The sequence below is a fragment of the Ostrinia nubilalis genome, chromosome 10 (genome assembly GCF_963855985.1).
Source record: "Ostrinia nubilalis chromosome 10, ilOstNubi1.1, whole genome shotgun sequence".
NCBI classification, from domain to species: Eukaryota; Metazoa; Arthropoda; class Insecta; order Lepidoptera; family Crambidae; genus Ostrinia; species Ostrinia nubilalis.
Window position 1 is genome coordinate 11,563,569 of NC_087097.1, and position 25,944 is coordinate 11,589,512.

At 34.9% G+C, this 25,944-nt stretch overlaps 3 protein-coding genes and 1 long non-coding RNA gene across 6 annotated transcripts in view; 2 read left to right on the plus strand and 2 right to left on the minus strand.

Moving 5' to 3' along the window:
* The window catches only part of LOC135075246 (serine/threonine-protein kinase S6KL), a 63,951-nt gene extending 55,509 nt beyond the window's left edge, over positions 1-8,442 (plus strand). The window contains exons 8-10 of the mRNA XM_063969622.1: positions 6,850-6,917; positions 7,314-7,512; positions 7,610-8,442. Of these exons, the coding sequence (XP_063825692.1) occupies positions 6,850-6,917; positions 7,314-7,512; positions 7,610-7,717 (375 nt within the window). The 3' untranslated portion in view covers positions 7,718-8,442. The remainder of the gene's footprint in view (positions 1-6,849; positions 6,918-7,313; positions 7,513-7,609) is intronic.
* Positions 8,443-10,785: 2,343 nt separating this feature from the next.
* On the plus strand, positions 10,786-12,007 carry LOC135075586 (cytochrome c oxidase subunit 6A1, mitochondrial-like). Its single transcript, XM_063970006.1, has 3 exons — positions 10,786-10,958; positions 11,284-11,432; positions 11,830-12,007. The coding sequence occupies exons 1-3, from the start codon at positions 10,868-10,870 to the stop codon at positions 11,908-11,910; spliced, it is 321 nt and encodes a 106-aa protein (XP_063826076.1). The 5' UTR covers positions 10,786-10,867; the 3' UTR covers positions 11,911-12,007.
* Positions 12,008-14,080: 2,073 nt separating this feature from the next.
* LOC135075233 (uncharacterized) lies at positions 14,081-15,497 on the minus strand. Of its 3 annotated transcripts, none has more exons than XR_010257985.1 (4): positions 15,351-15,497; positions 14,764-15,056; positions 14,600-14,662; positions 14,081-14,391 (listed from the first exon to the last, which is right to left on the minus strand). It is a non-coding gene; the product is annotated as an uncharacterized LOC135075233 (long non-coding RNA). The 3 variants fall into 3 exon arrangements; XR_010257984.1 differs by having other exon boundaries at positions 15,141-15,497; XR_010257983.1 differs by having other exon boundaries at positions 15,145-15,496.
* A 651-nt stretch (positions 15,498-16,148) lies between these two features.
* Positions 16,149-19,081, minus strand: LOC135075232 (uncharacterized). Its single transcript, XM_063969603.1, has 2 exons — positions 18,511-19,081; positions 16,149-17,204 (listed from the first exon to the last, which is right to left on the minus strand). Exons 1-2 carry the CDS (start codon positions 18,943-18,945, stop codon positions 16,389-16,391), a joined length of 1,251 nt encoding a protein of 416 aa, XP_063825673.1. The 5' UTR covers positions 18,946-19,081; the 3' UTR covers positions 16,149-16,388.
* Positions 19,082-25,944: the final 6,863 nt, after the last annotated feature.

Genomic DNA, 25,944 nt, shown 5'->3' on the forward strand with positions numbered 1-25,944 from the left:
GGCCAATGGTGTACCTTTCTTTGTGCGATGAAATGATTTACTCTGGTACTGTGCCTTAATGCGAGCTCCCTTTATGGTGACTTCCTGCAATCACGTCAGATCATACGATGACCCCTCATCCATCAGATCCATTACTAATGTGGACTGATATGGATAAGTGCAGTAATTTTTCTATTGTTTCGCACTGGAAGTGATCTACATTCACGAGATTTCCATGTTTCTTTGGAAATGGATACTCGTATAAATCATAATGCAAAAGATAATTTCTAGATAAGCTTATAATTATACTAAAAAAACAGAAACTAAATAGAAAAAAAAATGCATCTGACGCCGGGCAACTTGCGAATAGTGCAATTTAAATAAAAGCTTTCAAAGTTCAGACAAAAACGAAAAAGCACAAAGTTGTTACCACATATAGGTACTACTTTACCTAAGTAATAATAAATCTAACAATAGAAAAAATATTTAAATTGAACATTTAGGTTAATTGTAGCTTCCTTAATTTATTTTATTTAGCTTTATTTGGAATAAAAACAAAATGGTAAAGGAGCTTTTGCTAGCACTACGCGAGTTTTTAATTAAATTACATTAATCAGTTCTGCAGTTCTGCATAGACTTTGGATAACTTCAAAGAGTTCGCATTTTTATCCAACGTAACTTTTGCTAGTTCATAATTCAAAAGCCTACCATTCAAAAATAAAAACTCGTAAGCAAAATTGCATGCAGTGCGATCAGCGGCGGCGCTTGCGCAGCCGGTCCGGTTGCGTAGGGGTGAATGATCTGCCATCCATCACCAGTCAACTATCAGCGCGAGGAGTGTGTGGACATGCGACATTTATTATGGGCTTAAATAGGAAAATATTTAGCTGACACGGCACTGGCCATCTTTTAAAAATTAACCTTTTTATTACGAGCTAATGTACTTATCCAAGTTTAAATGTAGAGATTTCTATGTTTTGGGACAAAGGGAAACTTTTCTGGAAGTTGCTTGACATGATAGTAAGTAAATAGTTTTTATCTGTGGCTCAATACGAAAATAGAGAATATCTGTAGACAATGTAGAGATGATTAGCGACTTTTATTAGCAAAAAGTAAGTAAGTCATAAAATTTTAAAGCCTTAATATACCTAAGCTTTAAAATGCTATTTAACTAGTCTCAATACAGTGTTATGAAAATAATATCACGTATTGTGTGGATATATAAATAGTTTATTATACTGCACTCCAAGCAAGATCAAGATTGTATAAGACCGACCAATGACTTTAAAACCTACCTATTAACTCTATAATTTTATTGAAAACATAGCGTTAAATATTTTATTAAAGCTTTCCGATGTCATATTCTATTCTAGGCTTTATATTACGACTTCATTTGTATGAAATGCGTTTTCTCAGTTGCTAATAAATGCTACGATTATGGTCAATTTTATTTTAAACTAGCTTTCCGCCCGCGGCTTCGCCCGCGTGGAATTTTGTCTGTCACAGAAAAACTTTATCGCGCGCGTCCCTGTTTCAAAAACCGGGATAAAAACTATCCTATGTTCTTTCCCGGGACTCAAACTATCTCTATGCCAAATTTCATCAAAATCGGTTGCGAGGTTTAAGCGGGAAAGCGTAACAGACAGACAGACAGAGTTACTTTCGCATTTATAATATTAGTTGGGATGGTATAGTGGTAGAGTTATCCATATAATCTTAAAATAAGAGGCTATTACTGTGTGGGTAAGAAGATACTATTTAACTGTCATATAGCGGTTTTACCATAAAACATAATAAAGTCGATTAAAAAGCCTTAATCGATTGAAATAAACAGGCACACATATTTATCAATGCAAATGTAGGAATTAAAAAGCTTAAATTTATAATTTTAGGAGAGTTTAATTTTCATTAAACTATTATTCATTTTAGAAAGCAATGTCAGTAGAACTTGTTCGTAGCAAACGTATCCGGCGGTGCCTGCGCAGCGTGCACTGTTTGACCCCTTGCCTTCATTATCATCTCATCCCACGACAAACGATTAAATCTCCGTAAAATTCTACGCGACCTTTTAAATTCACGGATGAGCTCAAATTAAATAAAAAGCTTTAGTGCATAGTTTTTTGGCACATTTCCAACCTTGCGGCCATCATTACAATAGGCTATTCAATATACCATCTTATATTACGAGCATAAAAACCATCAATTAAATTTAATAGGTCGTCTGCCGGAATCATTTTTAAAATAAACATTCAAAAGATTTTTATGAATAAATCCTGTGACCACTGACTTAAAGTTCAAATTCAAGTAAAAACAAGAGATAGAGTTATGCTATAGTATGCCTGTTATAATGCCTAGATATGCGTATTTTCAAAATTGCGAATTCGTGTCGAACAGAATGACTTAATGACTCTTTACAAAATCAAGGAAACCAAGCCGACCTTATGGAAATCAGCTTGTACTGGTATGTTAGGATCAGTATGAACAAATGACTACAAAAATATCCACACAAACTTATGAGTTCTAATACTCATTTGTTTATTTTTAGTTATCTTTTAAGTTATTGGCAAATGGCAATACAAAGGTTTTCTTCAAAGTAGGGTAGGCAATTTTTCATCGAATAGTATGCCTTTACAAGCCATTTATGAGCTTATAATATACTCGTTGTAGTATCAAACCGTTTATTTTCACTGAGAAAAAAATTAAAAGCTTGAGACATTTAATTTACTTTCCTTTATCACTCGTTTTCACGCAGCGTTGACCCCACCGATTACGATTGTCTATAATCGCAGCAATTAGTCTTAGCGCCTAAAACGGCAGACTCGGTCTAACGGACCTCAGATCAAACGGGACCAGTTTGTTGATCAGTCCACAACAGATTTGTCAACCGCCATCCGGAGTTAACGGGGCAACATATAGTAGCCGTTGGGTGACATAATTTTGTATGAAATGTTGTTTGTGGGACAAGAATGGGGACATTAATATTGCTGAATGGTAGGTAATTGGTAGATGAAAATAGGTCCGTAGATTCAATGGCTAGTATACGTTCTTGTATGGATGAGACAGTGAAATTACTTTAATTTTATAGCTTTGATGTAGAGTCGCTATTACGCTTGTGGAAGTTAACTTGTTTATCAATTTAAAATGTGCAGTGGTCGATTATTTTGTGGAGGGATGTTGGATGCATAGGTCAGTCAGAATTCGGATAAAACGAGATCTTATGTATGAAAGCTATAACATTTAGCAGAAGAAAACAAAAACAAAAATATGAAAAAGAATCATTAATAAAAAATATGTAGGTAGGTAATTTAAGATTTCTGTTTCCATTGTAGGTATATTAAACCCTGAAATTTTAAAGCGTATTTCCAAAATTTCCGATAAAATTAAGCACTGTCCTACATACATTTATAAGTCATAACAACAATAACAGTAGCGATCAAGGTTGTATACAAATATGAAAAGGTGCCTTTTAATGTTGACCAAAGCTCTATAAATAAGTATTGTTCGCAATACAGCATTCCTAAACAACTTCGGTATTACATTTTACTAAATGTCAATGCTGGCTTCACTCAGTGATCTATCTATAGAGACATTCTTATTTCTAATATGACCCTTTGAATCAAGTTTCAATAGCTCCTAACTAACTTAAAGGTGACATAGGCATTAGAGTTTCTATATTCATATAAAGTTTTAAAAAGTTCAAGTTCGTCGGAGTCAAGTGATGATAAGCATGATAGTAAAATAGATAGAATTAAACCCCCAACTAGGATGAAATATCACGGTCCACTTTAGGCTGCTCTCATTTTCTTCGCTAAACGGGTGAAAAGGGGTAGATAAAGCTTTTTGGGGACTCCTTAATAGGAACAATTGTTGAGAGCGCTAATTTGCTTCAAAAAAATACTGTAAAATGTTAATGCAAATTAAGCACATGACATTCTTATTTACCTACTTACCTAAGCCAATTTATAGGACTCTATATTCATACATATTCAAACTCTTGCATTTGCTAGCCAAAGATAAAATAATAAAGAATCGAAATGAAGCTCTTTAAAATAAAACTACTTATCTCAACAAGGTGACCTAGAACTGTATTGTAGAAAGTAAAAATAATTTGAGACATCTCTATCGCTTCTCGAACAACTGGAAATGCACTGGACAAATGTACCTGTGCAGTGTATTGGCAAAAATATTAGAACGGATAGACGCCCATTCTTATTCACAAATGCGGTCGAGTCGTGACCGGGCTTGTAACGTAAACATTGAATACTTTTACACCATAAGATTTGTATTAAATATGGAAAAAAACATGCAGAAAGCTGCTTTACGCTTTTTGGCAATCATCTATCAAATTAAGTTTCTCATTATGTTGTAGCAAAATTATAGCTTTTTTCATCATGTCTCTAAAAGCTCAAGAATAAGTAGTTACAAGAGCATGTCTTGTAAAAAGGCACATAGGCAATATAAAATCTTAAAAGATATGAATTTAATGGTTAATGACTATTAAACTTTTTTTTTGTTTTTAAAAACGTCTTCACATTTAAATTATACTTATTTTTAACTTAGGATAGTAATTTTGATATAGGTTCAACAACCTTATTATTAAAGAACCTACCTGGGATACTGAAAAACGCCTTCGTCACGATTTTAATTTCTAACCGTGTAAAGTGACCGCCTCGTGCTTGTTTGTATGTATTATTGATACAGATAAGAATTAAGTAGTGGCTAGTTTAAGCGCCGGCCGTAACGGTGCTTTGTTCCTAATTACGATCTGACAGACAGCGGGGTACTTATTACTTTTATTGGGTCGATTTGTTAATGTTTATACTCACAGAGACAGAAAATTAAACGTACCTACACATTTCAATTACGATCAATCTTTTGCCATAATTGGAAAAGAAATTGCTATCTTGGCAATGATGACTTGATTTTCAATTGAGGAGGCAGAATATTCCAGAGTAACTTGTTTGAGTTAAATACTTTCTTGAGGCTGGTAGATTGATTGCATCCTGGAATAGATAGCACCAAAGATGCTAGGCCTACATTAGCGACTAGTCCTTGGCAGATTATGACAAGCAGATTATCTATTTATCATTATGATCTAATTTAGCTTGATTATATTACTTAAGTATTTTTACAAAAAATATAAATTACATATTGCGATACAAGATGAGTTAGAAAACTCAGTAATCTACCGTCATCAATCATGCTGTCTTCGTGGCCATGAAGGCTATTCCTAGCTTCTCAATTGTTACTTTTACCATTGATTAATTTCTTGTTTGTTTAAGACTTACTTTACGACGTTTTAGTGTAAAGTTGTGCTAATCCTAAATAGCTGTAGTGTTAGTTACTAACACTACCAAAACGACTTATAATTTAAATAAAAAAAAGCTCTAGAGTCAATTGAAACTGCAGCTTAGGTAAGCTTGAATTAGCTTTTGAGGCTCCTTAAGAGCAAAATATTTGCTGATTTGTAAGTAAGTACTATTTAAATACTCGTAGTCTATAAGTACCTACAAATAAATAATTTTTACTTTGACTTCGACTTTTGAGGTTCAAGTAGGTAAGCGCTTCATTTACAGGCCTAACTGCTCCTCTCGTAACCAAAACAAGCCGAAGCGATAACTTTTTAAACTGCAATAAAATTCTTTAATGTAATAGTTATACTAATTACCTTCCCAATGTTACTCGGAGCTCGTTATACGCGGTTATCTGGATGGGTTCATCATTATGTCGTGCAGTAAATTCCAAGAGTGCAATTAAGGTGCGAGTCCCTATTTTTAGCTGGCGAACGAAGTTTGCTTTTTTCTTCACTCGGTTTGATAGGGTTGGCGGATGGGAATCCTAATATACCCAAGGCTGCTTGTACTTCTTCTTGTCGTGTCGACAACAAATCTGCACAGTGTCAGACCAAAACTCCGCTACAAGAGTACCTACTAAAAAAAGTAAGATATTAATAAATATTTTTACGAATCCAAAAGAAATTGGAGAAAATTGCCACTTACCTATGTGTAATGTCCTGAACCTTACATAAACTGACCTGCATGATCCCCTGCATAATTTAACACAGAATTCTTCTTAATAACAACAGCAGTTTCAAAACTAATGAGAGAAACATCTGAAACTGAAAGCTCAATAATTTATCTGAATACTTTTTCAGAATTCTTTACGACCATCCATTACTTCAGGAATATCCAGGATGGTACCAGAGTCTTATGCCCGTTTTCAAAATCAATCCCTAATTTTTAAATGACCCCTATGAAAACTAAATGCCTGTTATGTAACGTGTTACCATAGAGGTCACATAAAAAATAGGGATTGATGGTGAAAACGGGCATTAATCTATCAGTAAACTGTGTTAACATTGTAGAGTCACCCCTAAAGGGTCTTCGCTCGTTGCACCTCAGGGTGCGCACACACACCCACACAACACTCCCGTCATATATTAGCGCCTGATTATTATTAGCTTGTCTGTGCGCCGATATTACGCCGTTGGCCTATGCTAATCTTTTTGTATTGATGACCATAGATTGGCTGTGCTTGCAATGTAGGGTTTGGACCGAGTTTTATCATTAGTCTAGGAATAACTTGGCGGTTTTTGTACTTTTTTATGTCTATGCAGAGTTATTTGCTATATCTAGAGGTGCTTGCTACTTATTACTATGATTATATTCCTATAACCGCTTACTTAAGTGGCTACACAAGAGATGATTTGAGTTAACTTAGGTAGGTACCTATTGAAATCGTTGAAAATGAAATTAAATGTCTACATACATAAAATACTTAGGTACTTAGCTTTCATTTGACTTACTTTACCTAGGTAGATTTATTCAATTTGCTCTACATCTGAAATAATTTGCTGCTCCTTTGTTACAGTACCCGGTGCCTGCGGTGATTCCAAGAGCAACGGCCGATTCTGGCGAAGCTGGTGAAACTTCTGCAAGGTGTGTAAAATAATAATTATTCGTACAAAAAACTATTACGCAAGTTTAAGAGAAATAGTCTCACAGCGGCTTTATTAAAGATCGCATCCATGATCACATTAAAATTAAATAATCAATAGTCAACAGCATCACCAAGCTATAATTAAATATGAATAATATCGAAGTACCTAGTACCTACTTACTTCGCTCGAGATTATCACCAAAATAGAAAATTCAGTGATAGGTATATGGAGGGACTTGTAAAATTAATGTTCTTTCTTCATATTATTTTGTTTATGGCCAGGTCTAGTACTACTTACCTATGTCTCTTTTTTTTCTAAATTTTCCCGCCATGTCATTATGTAACTTTTTTTTAAGTACGCAAAGGCATTCATGTTATTTTTCTTTTTCTTCTAGGCATAATGAAGCTTGTGAAAACTCCGGCCAGAAACCTGGCAAACTGCCAGAAAGTGCCGAGGATCTACCAAATCCAGCGAGGAGTCTGTTGATGCGGCTCCTAGAGCGTGACCCGAGAGTTCGCATGAGAAATTTGAGGCAGCTCCAGCAATCAGCCTTTTACATGGGCTTTAACTTTGAGCACGTTAAAGCTAAAAAGGCGAGTATCGGAGTTTCTTCAATGGTTTTGTTCGCAAATTGCTCAAATTAAACTGACCAAACTATTAAATTAATTATTATTTGTTATTTATTTTCAGGTCAATCCAAAGTCTTTGCTTGATAACTACTATCCAGAGGGACCTCAAATTGCGTCAACGAATCAAGATAAAATCAATGACAGTGTGTTAGCTTCGTTCGATCAATAATCTTAAACATAGTGAATAAGAAAGTTTTAAAAAAGATGTAGGAGACCGAGTGTAATTCAAATACGTAGAACAAATACTTTCGATTAGAGCGCTTCAAAAATAATGCTTTCATTATTCTCATAAATACTCTAACATTATTGTTATGGTGCTCGTATATGTAATATGGAGGCCTAAGATTATATTTAATATAATCTTAAAGTTACCTTTATTTATAGATTATTAACCAGTGCCATTAACGAAAAGTCGTATTTAAACTTTGACATTCCTCTATAGTAAAGTTACTTACCTATTAGGAAAATAATGTAGTCTTATCTAAATACAATTAGAAAATCTACTTTCTTCTTCAGTAGAAGATTATAATAGGTTGCTCCTATCCTAAAACGATTACGCAGATACGCGGAGTATAATACTAGTGGGAATAAATTACATTCCTTAGCTTTAAATATTGAATCTCAGACAAAAACACAGAATATGGAATAGGTTGACCAAAACTTAAGTAGTAAGTATAAAACTTTAAATATCGTAGTTCAGTATTTTTCCTAAAAAGTATAAAGGTTCCTTAAAACTTTTACAGGAAATCCTAAGTTTACCACCAGTCCCATAAAATATCCTGGGACTGTATACCTTTAAACCAAGTTTATTATTGACTTTGAAATTATTGTTCTTTTTATGTGTTCTTGATTATTTTTGAATATGAGCAATATTAAATAAATCATATTCTGTAATTTGTGTTTGAACTCTTTACACCTTTTTATATTATTTAACCCTTTCCCGACGGCCGATGGGGCAGCAAGGTTCTGGAGTGGAGGCCGCGTACCGGAAAACGCAGCGTGGGACGTCCACCCACAAGGTGAACCGACGACATCATAAAGGCGCTGGACGCAGGCCGCTACCAACCGGGTAGCATGGAAAGCATTGGGGGAGGCCTATGTTCAGCAGTGGACGTCCTATGGCTGAGAAGATGAACCCTTTCCCTGCGGCAAGAGGTACTCCAAAGTTACAGTTACTCAGCAGGAGGTAGAGTAGGACAAATATTACCTTCTCTGTACGGGGGCGAGATAACTCGTTACACCATTTGAAAAAATAATTCATAGGGTAAACCAGAGAGTGATTTCCCACTGGTAGTGATTGCCCGCTTTAAGAATAATATTGTCAGGTGCTGATTTTGAATCACTCTAGTTAGATTTGAATTTACTAAGTAGATGGCTCCGAGATCAATGTACAGTAGATTTAAAATTTACAATAGGAAACACTAAAAAAAAACAGTTGTGGCGGATTTTGTCAAGACGGGTGAAAATGTTACTCAAACAGGTAAAGACTTTAACAATTTCACTAAGGAATTACTTGCTTAGAGGTTAATTTTTTTTAAAGTTATTTAATATTCAACTAATGGTGTATACCTACTTAGTCATGATGAAATTATAAGTGTTTTCTCCATTATCAATGAAAATAACTGATAAAATTTGATTTCTAACGGTCATTTTAACGGTGGATAATCACTGCACGTAAATCTGTATATTTTTAGTTATTGCCCACCATCATTTCAGTTATTGCCATATGTTAATGTATAGTTATTGCCCAGGGCAATTATTATTAGGGTGTTGCCACCATGCAGTAGCAGTGTTTAAGTTGCTCATTGCTAGACTTGTTTTGCAATTTACAGGCATAAATATTGAAATGGCTTTTAATGTTTCATTTTCAGTAAGTATGCCAAAGACTCCAAAAGTTCAATATAGCATAGAACATTTGCAAAAAGCGATCGAAGCTGTACAAGATGTATCCAACAATTTATCTACAAGATAAATTGCTGAAAAATATGGTTTGGCTTGAAAAAATTTATAAAAATTCAAACGCAAATACAAAAAATGAAAATCTTACGTTAAATCTACTAGTGAAAATGTTGATTGTAAGGAAATAGATACAACATTAGGAAAGAATAACCAAAAGCTACTTAATTGAACATTCTGAGCAACCACTTGAACTGATATCAAAGAAGATAAAAAAATAAATACGTATAAAATTTACATATAAAATTAAAATGTTTGTATCATCTATGTTTTGAAGTAGATGATTCTGTCTCTACCGATTCTGACTCATCAACATCAGCTCAAGAAATATTTCATAATATGTTAATAAGGCCAAACGCAATTTATTTTGAAATTTTGAAGACTGTACTACTAGAATTTAAGTTTAATGTTTTATTTTGTTTATTTAAAGCCTATTTTGTCATTTTAAAATTGATTATTTTGTTTTAAGATACTGGGCAATTACTGTGCTTTGATGTGGGCAATTAGTGTAGGTAAGTAATGGGCAATGACTGTACTTTTTGGACGATTTTAAATTTATTTCAATATTTTCTAAGTTACGTAAGTTTTAACTAAAAACTGTTAATATTCTGTTTAACACTTTATTGAGTTATAAGAAAAAAGTCATAAATGGTCGATAATTAAAATACTTTCTTTAATTTTTCATCTCAATGTGTTTGAAATCTTTAAGTGGGCAATAGCTATACGGTTTACCCTACCTGTGGGAAACGAATTTAGTGTAAATATTCGTCTAATAAAAAAAATTGTGGGTAAATGTTATCGTTAAAAGTGGTCTAATTAACACTACCATAAATCAGTGGCGGCGTAGCATGGGTTGGCACCCGGGGCGATCACCCCCCCGTCATAAGTCCTAAGGCACCCTCTGGTACCCCCCAGGATTTTGCAATTACCTACCGATTCGAAGATTGAAAGACAATACTGCCATAAATAAGCATTCGGTAAAATCGTGGTAAAATTCCTAACAAGAGCACAATTCAATTTTTCCCCTCTCGGTAAATTTGCCTGTAGATAACATTCGGGCGCTTTATACTGTGACGAAAATGAATTTCACGTAAGGCCGCGTTTCACCCCAGAAATATAATAAATCCTAAACCATAGTCCTAAGCAGAAGAATCTGGCATAATTATATTCTTTGGTTTTACAACAATATTGTCTTGAATCTTGATGGCCTAAAAAGCATTGTACCCAGAGCCGTAAAACTTCATACTAAAAAAAAAACTCGTTTTGTTGAATTGACACTGACATTATTGACAGTTTTGACAGCAGAGTATTTTTGAGTTTGACGGGCGATTGGTTTTTGTCTAAATTGTTGGAATCAGTGAAAATGGCTTCGATTATGCAGCGAGCTGCAATTACTTACCTGAGGACCAACGCGCGTTCCTCTACGCATGCTGCTACTGCTGGTGGACATGGAGGTAATATTCATATTCCCATTGAAAATTCATAAAATTATGTAACCACATAACCTATTTCTTGTATCTTATCAAAGGCCCTTTTAACGTGTTTCCATCAACGAAAGTCTGATAATGTCTTGCCCATCTCTATAAATCAGAATCTATTAATAAAGAGTACCTATTCTTTTTCTATCATTTCTGTCAGATCACATGATACTTGACTGTCAATGGAAAAATCAATACTTGTCTCCATGTCAGTGAAACTGATGCACTCTAGGTATCCTTGCATAAAAGTAGATGCTATAAAGCTATTAGTGTTTCAATAGCTGTATTATATTACATTCAGGTGGCTGGAAGTTGTGGAAGAAGCTGTCTTTCTTCGTTGCATTCCCCGCTGTCGGTCTTGGCATGCTGAACGCCTACCTGGCCCACCAGGAGGAGCACCACGAACGCCCGCCCTTCATCCCCTACGAGTACATGCGTGTCCGCACAAAGGTGAGGCTGATAAGACATCTTTTGTTACACCTAAAACCTAATCACAATTTTACCATAAACACACAGAAAATATACCTAGTCTCTTTAGGTACCTATATCACAGGAAAATTAACACAATGAAAAGTAATAAAGCATTAGCATTCCAATAATAGTTACAATGAAGCCTTTGTTTGTTGTTGTTTATAAGTGTATATTTTAGGATAGCGCAATGCCTATAAATTCATAGATGGGAGTGATTTTTCACTCACTTAAGTATCAACTTCCTTTTCTACTTCTGATAAGTTCAAATATTTCATTGAAAGTAAAATTACCTGCATTATTAGATCAAATCTCCAAAGCCAGGTAGGAAACTATTTAAAAATGAGTAGCATCTAATAAAAATATTTTTGTATTTCAGCGTTTCCCATGGGGTGATGGCCAGAAGTCTCTCTTCCACAACCCCCATGTCAATGCTCTGCCCACAGGCTATGAAGACTAAAAATTTAACATCAGCTTTTTATTTTTAGTTTCACTCTCTTAGCATACAAAATTGTGTATTGTGATAATAAGTCATTAAATAAATTATAAAAGTATTATTGTAGTATTTTATTCCATTTATCATAGTTTTTAACAATCATAATCGTAGCAGCTGCTAATGGTTTTGGAATTCATGGCTATGATGGAGTCAGTGGACTCTTTTCATAACCCTAGGTCAGGCTAGGTAGGTACCCAAAAACTTTATCAACAAATAATTACAAGGAGAAAGTTCTAGTGTTTAATAAGTCAACATTTTTACAAGTTCGATTGATATAATAAATAGGTAATCCATATAAATCATAATAGAAATATGTAGGTAATGAAAATAAATCATCGATATCGATAAATAAAATCTAGGCGGACGTCGCACAGTGTTGCCGGTTCATAGTAGGTAACGGACAAAAATATTTTCGATCTGAACTTACTACCTTTTGTCAGATTTGTATAGAATATAACTATATCTAATAGAAAAATACATTTTTTAGTTTTGTAATTGGTACATATTTTAGTACACACTTGGAACAAAAATGGATGCAAAATATCATCTAACTTCAGCTTAATGATTAGGGTTTGTGGCTTTCCATAGCTCGATAGGCTTATATCATCCAAATGTATTTCTTGGTACACCTTTGTAATGACGTTAAGTATGTTACCATGTGTAATTGACCGCTTGTTTACAGGAACTTGATCCAATTCTCAAACAGCGCCTCGGAAAAATTCTTAGTTTCAAAAATCGCTAAAAACAGCGCGGGTAGTATGTCGTAGCAAAATTTGTTTTTACAACATGAAAATAGTATAATATCTGAGGATAATTTCTATCAATATTTCGTTACGGAAAGTAATGGAAAGTATGTACTTTCAGCATTGTGAGTATAATTTTTAAGGTCGTTTTCAATCACTGATTTTGTTAATTTTTATTAAATAAATAGGCTTAAGTTCTACAAACACAAATACATTTTCTAAAAGACAGTACCTTGAACTCTAGAACCCATATTTTTAATCGTGTAAATATTGTCAATTGACAAAACAGTGCCTAAATGAATAAAGCAATATTTTTGTTCCAAGGAAAAGTACTCACAGACGATCGAACTTGGTTCGGAACGGACCACGAACATGGTGCGCTCTGAACCAAATTCGATCGTGTGGCGCACGGTCCGCCGGACATTATTATTATTAATATCGGTACGGCTGGTTCGGAGCGCATGCATATCGTACGCGGTGCGTTCCGAATAGGCATGGAAATGATTGCTATTTTTCATTCATTTTCATTCTATGAAATGATGATTCTTTTTCATATGATTTCACATGCGAAATTTCACAGGCAATGATTTTTATTCGCAGTGTTTTAATGTAGCTCTTTCATATAATGTGCTACTTTTAATGAAGTATGAATTATGATGAAGGATTGCTAATTAGCTAAAATATGAAATGTAACAATATCTGTTTCATTTATGTCGCACAACAAAAAACAAACAGTTTCACAGCACATTAATAACCGCGCGACTAATGAAAATCATTCATTTCATCTGCCTGCTATCTAATGAAATCACACGAATCATGACAAGGAAATCTAAACCTTACACCTTTGAGTTTAAAGTTCATATTTAAAATGACCAGTTTCGTCCGTCATCACATCTCTTGTCCTTTTCTAACACGCACATGATCAAATCATTCCTTCTTACTCGCTCGGTCGCTTCGCAGAGCTGCGCTCACGAACTTCGCTCGAATGAATGAATGAAATTCATGTGATTCGTGATTTCGTTGACTGTGAAATTATAGCAGTCTATGTGAAGTAAAATAGCAGGTGTGATTAATGAAATTCATTTCATATGATTTTTCACCTGCTATTCATGAAATGTTCCTTGCCTAGTTCCGAACCGATTCGATCGTGTGGACGGCGCACCGAACCAAATGTCAGTTTAGTCCACAGATTAGAGAGTATGTCTAAAGACAGATAGGAAACGGCCCTAGTATTGGTTAAACGATAAACAAACTGGTACCGAGCTAGATTGTCCAGTAGGTGGCGCTGAATACAATATGGCGTCTGCCGCCCACAGATTAAATATACCTGTCATACTTTTTTATGATCCGTTCCTTTTCATGTATTGCGGTTAAAAATAAAACTATTGAAGTATCAAATGAAACTTTATTGATGAAATATAACATGAAATATTTTGTTTACGAAAATCAATAAGCATTAAAACTATTGGATTTTAAAAGATTACAGTTACTGTTGTGATTACAGTAGGTACATTGTTTTAGTTTTTACATAATGTACTCACGGCTTGACATTTGTATGTAACTCATACAAAATAAGTTGCGTTATGACTTATAGTAAAATAGTTTTTAATGTTCTCCATAAATTCACATGTTCACTCTCACTTTGGTTCTGTCCAATCCAATAGCCACTGTAAGCAGGCCAGATCTACACGTTTCTCACCACCTGTAAAATATATGAAATATTTGTAAATTAAGAGCAAAAAGATGCGCATGTCACCGTAAGACTGTAATCTCCTACATCATCTACATTCTACACTAATATTATAAAGAGTACAGCAGATGAACAAGTGATCTGTCTTATCTACCATACCTATCTTACTGTCTGTTTTGTTTCTAGATTTGCACTACTTTGTTAAATAAAATTAATTTACCTTGTCAAATGTGTACTTGTCAATCAATTACATGTACATTCACAGAATCTGGATTCCACCAATCTGTAATTAAATAATTAACTTTTATTTGATCCTAGTCGAAAAGCGTCAGAGGATAGTGTTAGAATCATTTTGAGGGTGTTTTAAATTTTAAAGGTACTTACCAAATGTTCTTATCAACAGAAGTTAATATTCATCTAATACAAATCTTCCTAATTTAATGCATTTATGTCATGGCATAACTTGCAAATGAAATGAGTTCATCGTTTGTAATCAAGCATTCTTGGTCTGGTTTTATTGCTTATATAGGTTTCTTCTAAACTTATTTGAATAGGAAGTAAAGGTTGGTTCATCTGGATTTTAAGTAACAGTTGACAATAATGATCAGCACCGGTGATTCCATAGCAAGCACTTTTATTGTAATTGCAGCTTAACACCTTATAAGTTCGATATTAACCTGAAACAAATAGGTACTTAGATTCACTGTATAAAACACGTATCATCATTCACTGTGTCCTGCAAATCTATGCCTGCAATGTACCTACGTGTATTGTATTTTGGGTCCAAACTCCAAACTCCAAAGTATGTTGTTACTCCATGAAACGATCCATATTTAGTTTCCATTGATTTAAATGGAGTTATGAATGATATTGTAATGAAGATTTAATCCTTTGTGTGGTTCAATACTTGATAAAACATGATGTTGCTGCAAGCTGCAATAACCTTTCTATGAGTGGAGTGGATATCTTACTTGAGAGAAATTTCTTCTTAAAACAAACATCAATCCAACTGGCAATCCATGCACATGTAGTTCTAATTAATATTGATTGAGAAATTATTGATTTTAGATAAAATTTGTTTAAAGAAAAACACGTTTTTTCGATGAAAATTTTTGACGTTTTTTTTTTTTTAATAATGTCACAGTTGTAGACTTGAGACGGAACTAAATTGATTAAAGTGAAAATTACGACTTTGAATTAATATACTTTTAAATAAACATTTCATTTATAGAATGCAAATAGATTCAATAAAATAATTTATAAATAAAAGTTGAAGTTGTAATTCGAAAATGTTTACTAACTTGATTCCAGACACGCAAAAGACCATTGCCATTGTCGCATAAAGGACAACTATAAAAAAAGTCACTTCCTCTCGGAACTGTCAAAAAAATTCACTCTCTATGGAGCTGTCAAACTCTATGGCGTTTCCACCCCGTGGTTTAGTCGCAATTGAGCCTCCGTACGCGCAACACGTCGTAACGTGTTCACAGACATGGATTCGGAACGACGCCAAGAAGACATCGTTAGTACCGAGAAAAAAGCTGTTATAGAGCTGTTGGAGTTGTATAAAGACTTTCCATGTTTGTGGAATACCGCACATAGCCTTTATTGTAATAAAGATGCACGCAATCAAGCATTTCAAATACTTTTAGAAAAATGGAAGTCATATTACCCCCTTGCGACTATTACCGCAATTAAGAAAAAAATAGAACATCTCAGAGCTGCCTATAGACGAGAACGGAATAAGGTAAGAAATAAAATAAAACAGATGACATTTTTACTATTTATTGTGTAGGTACTTATAACGAAGTAGATATTATTTGTTCGGCATGTTATTTGTTTTTAGGTGGAATCTAGCAAAACTAGTGGCGCTGGAGTGGAAGACTTGCATGTCCCGACATTGTGGTATTACCAACATTTGGGTTTTCTGCATGAAAAGTCAAACCCGACAGCCGAAATGGTTGACAACTTTGAAACAAATACTAAGAATCAATCTATTGAGGTAAGCATTAAATATTCAGAACATTAATCATTCTATCTTGAAAATTAACACGCCCTTGATTGTTAAAATATTCTGTAAATATTTGCCTAACAGAATTACCATCTGCAGTGCGTTGCCTTTCTGTTCTATTAACACTCACAGTGTTGTCATTTTGTCGCCAATCTCCCGGCCGGTAGGTGTATTTTTCAGTGTCCTCCAAATCGACACAGTTCCTTGTCATGTAGTTGCAAGACTTTTTCCTCAAATAATTGTGTAATGCGCATGAAGCCATTACCACTTTTGGTACATTTTTGACATTAATTTGTATAGGTTTTTTAAATACTCTAAAACGTTCGGCTAAAATACCGAATGCATTTTCGACAATTCTTCTAGCCCTGCATAATCTATAGTTATAAATTCTTTTGTCATGTGTCAAATTTCTCTGTGGGTAGGGTTTTAAAAGGTTTTCATTAATAGCGAATGCGTTATCTGCAACAAAACAATATGGCGCAATAAGATCCGATGTAGGCAAGGCAGAAGGTGTTGGTAAATGTAATTGATTATTCACTAATTTTTCATAAAAAACTGTATGTTTAAATACTCCGCCATCAGAAACACTGCCATTTGCGCCTGCATTCACGTAAATAAATTCGTAATTGGCATTTACGATACCAAGTAAAACTACACTGAATGTTCCTTTGTAGTTGTAATATAATGAACCAGACTGTGGTGGCTTTTCGATGATGATGTGCTTGCCATCAATGGCACCCAAGCAATGACTGAACTGCCACTTCCTTTCAAAATCTGTTGCTATTTGTAGCCAAGCATCTTCTGTTTCAGGAACCTGCAACAAAAAAGGAAAAATCTTCAATTAAACGACAAAGTGCTATCTTTAAGAAACAAGAAGAGCTATTAGAGTCTGCCAAACAGTTAGTGAATGCCAATAGCTCATCGGAATTGACCTCAGCAGATGCTTTTGGACACTCTGTGGCCTCCCAGCTTAAGGAGCTACCAAAAATGCAAAGACTCATTTGTGAGAAATTAATTGGAGAACTGTTTTTTTATGCAAAATTAGGAGAACTTAGCTTAGAAACTTCAATATCCATAAATTCACGTTACTACTTAACCCAAACACATAACAGGCCGGTACTACAATATCAGTTGCACACACCACAACAGTCTGTATCATCAATGCAACCGTCGCTATACCAACAATCACCATCGCCATCACCACAGCATTCACATCCATCTCTATCGCCATCACCACAGCAGACACATTCATCTCAATACCAACCATCACCACAGCATTCACATCCATCTCAGTACCAACCATCACCACAGAATTCACATCTATCTGAATACCAACCATCACCATCGCCATCACCACAGCATTCACATCCATCACCATCGCCATCACCACAGCAGTCACATCCATCTCAATACCAACCATCACCACAGCATTCACATCCATCTCAGTACCAACCATCACCACAGAATTCACATCTATCTGAATACCAACCATCACCATCGCCATCACCACAGCATTCACATCCATCACCATCGCCATCACCACAGCAGTCACATCCATCTCAATACCAACCATCACCACAGCATTCACATCTATCTCAATACCAACCATCACCATCGCCATCATCACTGCATTCACATCCATCTCAATACCATCCATCACCATCGCCATCACCACAGCATTCACATCCATCTCAATACCAACCATCACCACAGCATTCACATCTATCTCAATACCAACCATCACCATCGCCATCATCACTGCATTCACATCCATCTCAATACCAACCATCACCATCGCCATCACCACAGCATTCACATCCATCTCAATACCAATCATCACTCACATCCGCTCACACACGTCCTCCTCTGCCCCAAACACTTATAGATGAACTACTACAGCATTCCATTGTACAACCACCTTCAAATAACATTCCTTCTGAGATAAGCCAGCAGAACGTTTTTAGAGGAAAAGGGACTGACATACATGAATATTTGATATTTAAAAAATAGAATTTGTACTTACTGCGGCTTCACTGTTACATTCAATAATTAACGAATAAATAAAAAAAATATGATTGAAATTATGTTAGTGTTATTTGATACCTATAAATTATACATACCTTCACATAGTTTTTGAGCACTGTATAGATTGCTTCACAGGTCTCTGGTATTATCTCTGATAGTAATTGTGATGATATACTAGTGCTGAATTTAAGTTCTCTGAATTCTCTACCAGACGCTAGAAATTTTAAAGTAGCCACCAATCTCTCTTCAGCACTCACAGCTTGTCGCATAACTGTATCGGATTTAGTTACATGTGGTTTCACAAGATCCAACAATTCAATAAATGCTTCGGAACTCATTCGAAGATATATACGAAAATCTTTATCATCGAGATCTTTAATGAGATTCATATGACTGTACTGTTGTCTGTTTCTGAGATAAAATTTTGCCCATTCTTTTCTTCTTTTTCGTTGGTTATGTAATGGCGATGTAGCAACGATAGTTGCCGCAACTAATGCAATTTTGGCCTGTTTTGATAGAATAGGCGGCATGTCGAGGAGACGTGTTCACGCAATGCTAGCACAATTAAGACTGGACGATTCGGAGTCTGGTGCGCTAGTCTGTTGTGTAGACCGCACCGTACGGTTCGTGGTCCGTTCCGAACCAAGTTCGATCGTCTGTGAATACTTGAAACCTTGTTATCGGACGCCCTACTTTGACCAGTCATATCAGGGTACGGAAACTTCCATACTACGATCAAACTTGCTTCCAAACAGCGACTTCAGTCGATAAATTCCAATACTTTTTTTTTTTTTCTTCTTTATGGCTCTCGCGGATTGCGTTTAGCCACGACGGGGTTCTTGATTTTTGCGTTCAGTTTTGCCATAAGTTTTGCGTACATTGCGTTTAGACAGGGTGGGATTGGGTTAAAGTTAAAAGGTAGGGAAACGAATCAATTACGGAAGGAAACGGAACAAAGGATGGTTTTCATAGGATCAATTTAGGTGTGATATAAGTACAAAATAATAAAAATAAAATAATATTTACATAAGTACAATATACATTACTATTTACAATTTTATATTATTATGGGTAATAAATTCGGCTAGGATATTATAAACATCAATGTTATTGGTATATAATAGGCAAGTGATGGATGTAGGAAAAGGAATTTTAATGGCTAAAAGAGAACTAATAAAAGAGGAACGATCATATAGGCAACAGTAAAAAAATATGTGATTTAAGTCTCCGACGCCAGAACCACAAGTGCACGAATCATAATCAAGTACATGAATTTTAGCCAAGTGTGCTGGAGTGCACACGTGACCAAGTCGCATTCTAGTTAAAATGGTAGTAACTGTTTTGGAAAGATTAATTTTAACAAACCATGGTTTACAAAGGATGGATGGTTGAATGAGCTTGTAATGTTTCCCCTTAGATTGGCTAGTGAACTCCCAATTCTCATCCCAGGCAGATTTGAGATAAGCTTTGGGAAGGGCTGCCGTTAAGTCATGGCAATAATTTGTGTACGGATGTATATCTCCACACTCAACCGCTTCATTGGCCAGCTTATCAGCTTTATCATTTCCTGGAATATTGGTATGACTAGGAATCCACGCAAAATTAATTAAATGACTGTTAAGACTACATTATTTTGTGAAGTAATTTCCTGCATTCTGTAATAATAGGATAATTAGTATTGTTCTTAAATGGAAATTTATGTAATGCCTGCAAAGCACTTTTAGAGTCACAAAATATTACAGTTGTGTTTAATTTCATAAGGAGAGCATACTCTAAAGCCTTAAACAGTCCAAAACATTCTCCTGTAAAGACTGATGATTCTGGACGGAGTTTTATTTTCTGGACAATATGATATTGTTTATGGTATGCGCCAACGCCAACATGACCCGTTGGAGAGTGCTTAGATGCATCGCAATAGATATGATGCCAATCGCCCCAGTGTTCGTCTACGATCTGATTGAACTTAATGTTAGCATTGTAGTCATCCTTATGTATGTCTAGGTTGAAATGAATTGTCGGAGTAAGAATAAGGGATTCAAAATTTACAGAAAGTATCGGAAGAAAGGAGGTTCTGTGGACTGGGGCTTGGATTGATATAAATTTACGAAAACTAATAATCACACAAGGAGGAGATTTACGTGACCAATAAGAGGAAGTATCAATTAAATCATTAAGTCTGTTGAGTTTGCTATATATAGGATGGTCAGCAAATTGAAGTACACGGAAAAGATACTTGTCACATAAATATTGGCGGCGTAATTTCAATGGGGGCTCAACACATTCAGCTTGCAAGGCATTGATTGGACTCGATTTCATAGCACCAGCTATAATCCTTAGCGCTTTAGATTGAATCGCATCCAATTTACTTAAACCAACTAAATTACAAGGCTCTAGATAGAAACTGCCATAGTCAAGTACACTTCTTATAATAGCATTGTATAAAAGTCTTAATGACGCTGGGGAGCACCCCACCAGACTCCAGAAACACATCTTAAAATATTTAAAAGCTTTTCAGATTTTGCAGCAATGCTATAACAATGAGGAAGCAATACTTTTTAACTACCCTAAAACGCTTTAGATGTCGCTGCTCCTGTTTCCTTCATATTTTCATTTTTTTTCTTAATTAAAATATATTTCAGAATATTGTTAATTACAATGTGAAAACTTTTTTTAAAATGAAATTAATTTGTTTTAATTTAAAACTGAACGGTGACATTTTTTGTTATAATTTACATAATAGAGTAGTAGAAATTACTATTTAACATATGGCAACTTTGTTTTTCCTCCAAAATGGCCGGTGTTGTTTTTGTTAGGTTGAATGCATTCTTGTTTTCTTAGCCATCGTTTATGAGTTCTGTGGCCCTATTAAAGTATTGAAGAGTCGAGTCAAATTCAAGTTCATTCCTTCGTACCTGCTGCTGTTCTGGTTCATCGGAGTTTTGTTCGTTCCTTCGTGAATCGCGAAGAAACTTTCTGTTATGTTCACAAGTGATCTGAGTTTTCTCAAAGTGCAAATGCTTTTTTAGTGTTGTTGAAAACTTTGCGAAAAGACGCTTTTGGTGTATAATATTATGTGTGTTCATAAATAAAGTAAAATTATTAAATTGAAAAGTTTTTGTTTATTTGCATTTCCATGTGCAATGTAGAATTTTTCCAAATCCATTGTTTTGAAAATAATACAATACGTACACCATAAAGATAAATACTTTCAAAATAATGGATTTGAAAAAATTCTACATTGTACATCAAAAAAACAATAATTCTTTGAAGGTTATGAGGGCCTATGTGTGCGTGAACTGTGTGTATGTGTGCGTGAACTGTGTGTATGTGTGCGTGGACTTTATGTATGTATGTGTGCGTGGACTATGTATGTATGTGAGCGTTACGTACGTAGGTTAAGTACAGGGAATTTAACACCAGGCTGTCAATTAGTAGGTTCAAAAATTTGACAGAGAGGGTTCTCTATTTCCTATGTATTACTTTTCTCTATGAGTCATATTTTCATTTCTGTTAGCAATCTATCCTCAATATTTTGCATTTTCACGACACACATATTCAGTTTGAATAATAGTTAATCAATTTTCGTTTACGGTCAGTTTCCAAAATTTGGTTTTTGTCCGGCCGTGGCAACACTGTGCGTCGCGTCGTATAGATAGATGACCCACGCTGAACTGTCCCACCAAACTCAATGACAGGGGGGCGCTACCATCGTTCAACTATATGGTTTCCAACATGGCAAAAATCTGAACCAGCGATCCGGTATAGACGGTGGCGCCCCACTGTCAATGTCATCGACAGGACAGTCCAGTATTTTGGAACTATATCGGCCAAATAGACAAATAGACCAGGGTACGGAAACTTCCATACTACGATCAAACTTGCTTCCAAACAGCGACTTCAGTCGATAAATTCCAATACTTTTTTTTTTTTTTTCTTCTTTATGGCTCTCGCGGATTGCGTTTAGCCACGACGGGGTTCTTGATTTTTGCGTTCAGTTTTGCCATAAGTTTTGCGGACATTGCGTTTAGACAGGGTGGGATTGGGTTAAAGTTAAAAGGTAGGGAAACGAATCAATTACGGAAGGAAACGGAACAAAGGATGGTTTTCATAGGATCAATTTAGGTGTGATATAAGTACAAAATAATAAAAATAAAATAATATTTACATAAGTACAATATACATTACTATTTACAATTTTATATTATTATGGGTAATAAATTCGGCTAGGATATTATAAACATCAATGTTATTGGTATATAATAGGCAAGTGATGGATGTAGGAAAAGGAATTTTAATGGCTAAAAGAGAACTAATAAAAGAGGAACGATCATATAGGCAACAGTAAAAAAATATGTGATTTAAGTCTCCGACGCCAGAACCACAAGTGCACGAATCATAATCAAGTACATGAATTTTAGCCAAGTGTGCTGGAGTGCACACGTGACCAAGTCGCATTCTAGTTAAAATGGTAGTAACTGTTTTGGAAAGATTAATTTTAACAAACCATGGTTTACAAAGGATGGATGGTTGAATGAGCTTGTAATGTTTCCCCTTAGATTGGCTAGTGAACTCCCAATTCTCATCCCAGGCAGATTTGAGATAAGCTTTGGGAAGGGCTGCCGTTAAGTCATGGCAATAATTTGTGTACGGATGTATATCTCCACACTCAACCGCTTCATTGGCCAGCTTATCAGCTTTATCATTTCCTGGAATATTGGTATGACTAGGAATCCACGCAAAATTAATTAAATGACTGTTAAGACTACATTTGTGAAGTAATTTCCTGCATTCTGTAATAATAGGATAATTAGTATTGTTCTTATAGCCCGACCAGGAACATAAAAACCCTCGCCATGTTGCGGAAAACTAATGGTACTAATTTCTTTTAATGGCAACAGTAACTGAAAACTTCATTGACATGTCACCTTGCATGTCAGTCTATTGCTGTCAAAGTGTAAACAAACTTTATTTTAAATGTGCGCAATTGATTTTTGAATTAAATTGCTAAAATCTTTTTATAGTCGTGAAAGAAAAGTGGTTTACAATGTGTTAAAGTATTTGTCGAAGAGAAATACTAAGGGTTCGGACAATATTTTCATTGAATAATGTTTCCGACAAAGGTTGTCAAATTGACTGACATGTTTATCGTATAGTACAGTCCACTATGAAAATTAGCTGTGGTTTGTTTCAACTACCTATTTTAAAGATTTTTGTCACTTTCTAAGAGTTGAATTTTATGTAATTGGGAAAGAAGTACCGAGTTTGAAGCGTTCATGAGCAGACATTGCAGTTGAATATTCAAGTTTTGAATTTGATTATTGATGAATAATAAAATAAATCCTACTAGCTCGATTGATGGTTTCATTTAATTTATTTAAACTAGGTTACCTATAATAATATTTTTTCGTTAATTTATGAAAATATCAAATTAGCCCGTAATCCTGAATCCTGATACATAAAGTTAGCCTATTAATTTAACACAGGTACGACTGTACTCAGTGTTGCACTATCAAATGCAATTGACGCGCCTCTATGCCAGGGTTTTTATGTTCCTGGTCAGGCTATAAATGGAAATTTATGTAATGCCTGCAAAGCACTTTTAGAGTCACAAAATATTACAGTTGTGTTTAATTTCATAAGGAGAGCATACTCTAAAGCCTTAAACAGTCCAAAACATTCTCCTGTAAAGACTGATGATTCTGGACGGAGTTTTATTTTCTGGACAATATGATATTGTTTATGGTATGCGCCAACGCCAACATGACCCGTTGGAGAGTGCTTAGATGCATCGCAATAGATATGATGCCAATCGCCCCAGTGTTCGTCTACGATCTGATTGAACTTAATGTTAGCATTGTAGTCATCCTTATGTATGTCTAGGTTGAAATGAATTGTCGGAGTAAGAATAAGGGATTCAAAATTTACAGAAAATATCGGAAGAAAGGAGGATCTGTGGACTGGGGCTTGGATTGATATAAATTTACGAAAACTAATAATCACACAAGGAGGAGATTTACGTGACCAATAAGAGGAAGTATCAATTAAATCATTAAGTCTGTTGAGTTTGCTATATATAGGATGGTCAGCAAATTGAAGTACACGGAAAAGATACTTGTCACATAAATATTGGCGGCGTAATTTCAATGGGGGCTCAACACATTCAGCTTGCAAGGCATTGATTGGACTCGATTTCATAGCACCAGCTATAATCCTTAGCGCTTTAGATTGAATCGCATCCAATTTACTTAAACCAACTAAATTACAAGGCTCTAGATAGAAACTGCCATAGTCAAGTACACTTCTTATAATAGCATTGTATAAAAGTCTTAATGACGCTGGGTGAGCACCCCACCAGACTCCAGAAACACATCTTAAAATATTTAAAAGCTTTTCAGATTTTGCAGCAATGCTATAACAATGAGGAAGCAATACTTTTTAACTACCCTAAAACGCTTTAGATGTCGCTGCTCCTGTTTCCTTCATATTTTCATTTTTTTCTTAATTAAAATATATTTCAGAATATTGTTAATTACAATGTGAAAACTTTTTTTAAAATGAAATTAATTTGTTTTAATTTAAAACTGAACGGTGACATTTTTTGTTATAATTTACATAATAGAGTAGTAGAAATTACTATTTAACATATGGCAACTTTGTTTTTCCTCCAAAATGGCCGGTGTTGTTTTTGTTAGGTTGAATGCATTCTTGTTTTCTTAGCCATCGTTTATGAGTTCTGTGGCCCTATTAAAGTATTGAAGAGTCGAGTCAAATTCAAGTTCATTCCTTCGTACCTGCTGCTGTTCTGGTTCATCGGAGTTTTGTTCGTTCCTTCCTTCGTGAATCGCGAAGAAACTTTCTGTTATGTTCACAAGTGATCTGAGTTTTCTCAAAGTGCAAATGCATTTTTAGTGTTGTTGAAAACTTTGCGAAAAGACGCTTTTGGTGTATAATATTATGTGTGTTCATAAATAAAGTAAAATTATTAAATTGAAAAGTTTTTGTTTATTTGCATTTCCATGTGCAATGTAGAATTTTTCCAAATCCATTGTTTTGAAAATAATACAATACGTACACCATAAAGATAAATACTTTCAAAATAATGGATTTGAAAAAATTCTACATTGTACATCAAAAAAACAATAATTCTTTGAAGGTTATGAGGGCCTATGTGTGCGTGAACTGTGTGTATGTGTGCGTGAACTGTGTGTATGTGTGCGTGGACTTTATGTATGTATGTGTGCGTGGACTATGTATGTATGTGAGCGTTACGTACGTAGGTTAAGTACAGGGAATTTAACACCAGGCTGTCAATTAGTAGGTTCAAAAATTTGACAGAGAGGGTTCTCTATTTCCTATGTATTACTTTTCTCTATGAAATAGACGGTGAATCCAGTGTTGCCAGAAGGTTACTTTTGTAACCTTTTAGGTTACTTTTGAACTGCTGTGGTTACTTTTAGGTTACACTAATGAAAAGGTTACTTTTAGGTGATTTTTCAGAAATTGTAGAATTAACTTTACAGGTTATTCAG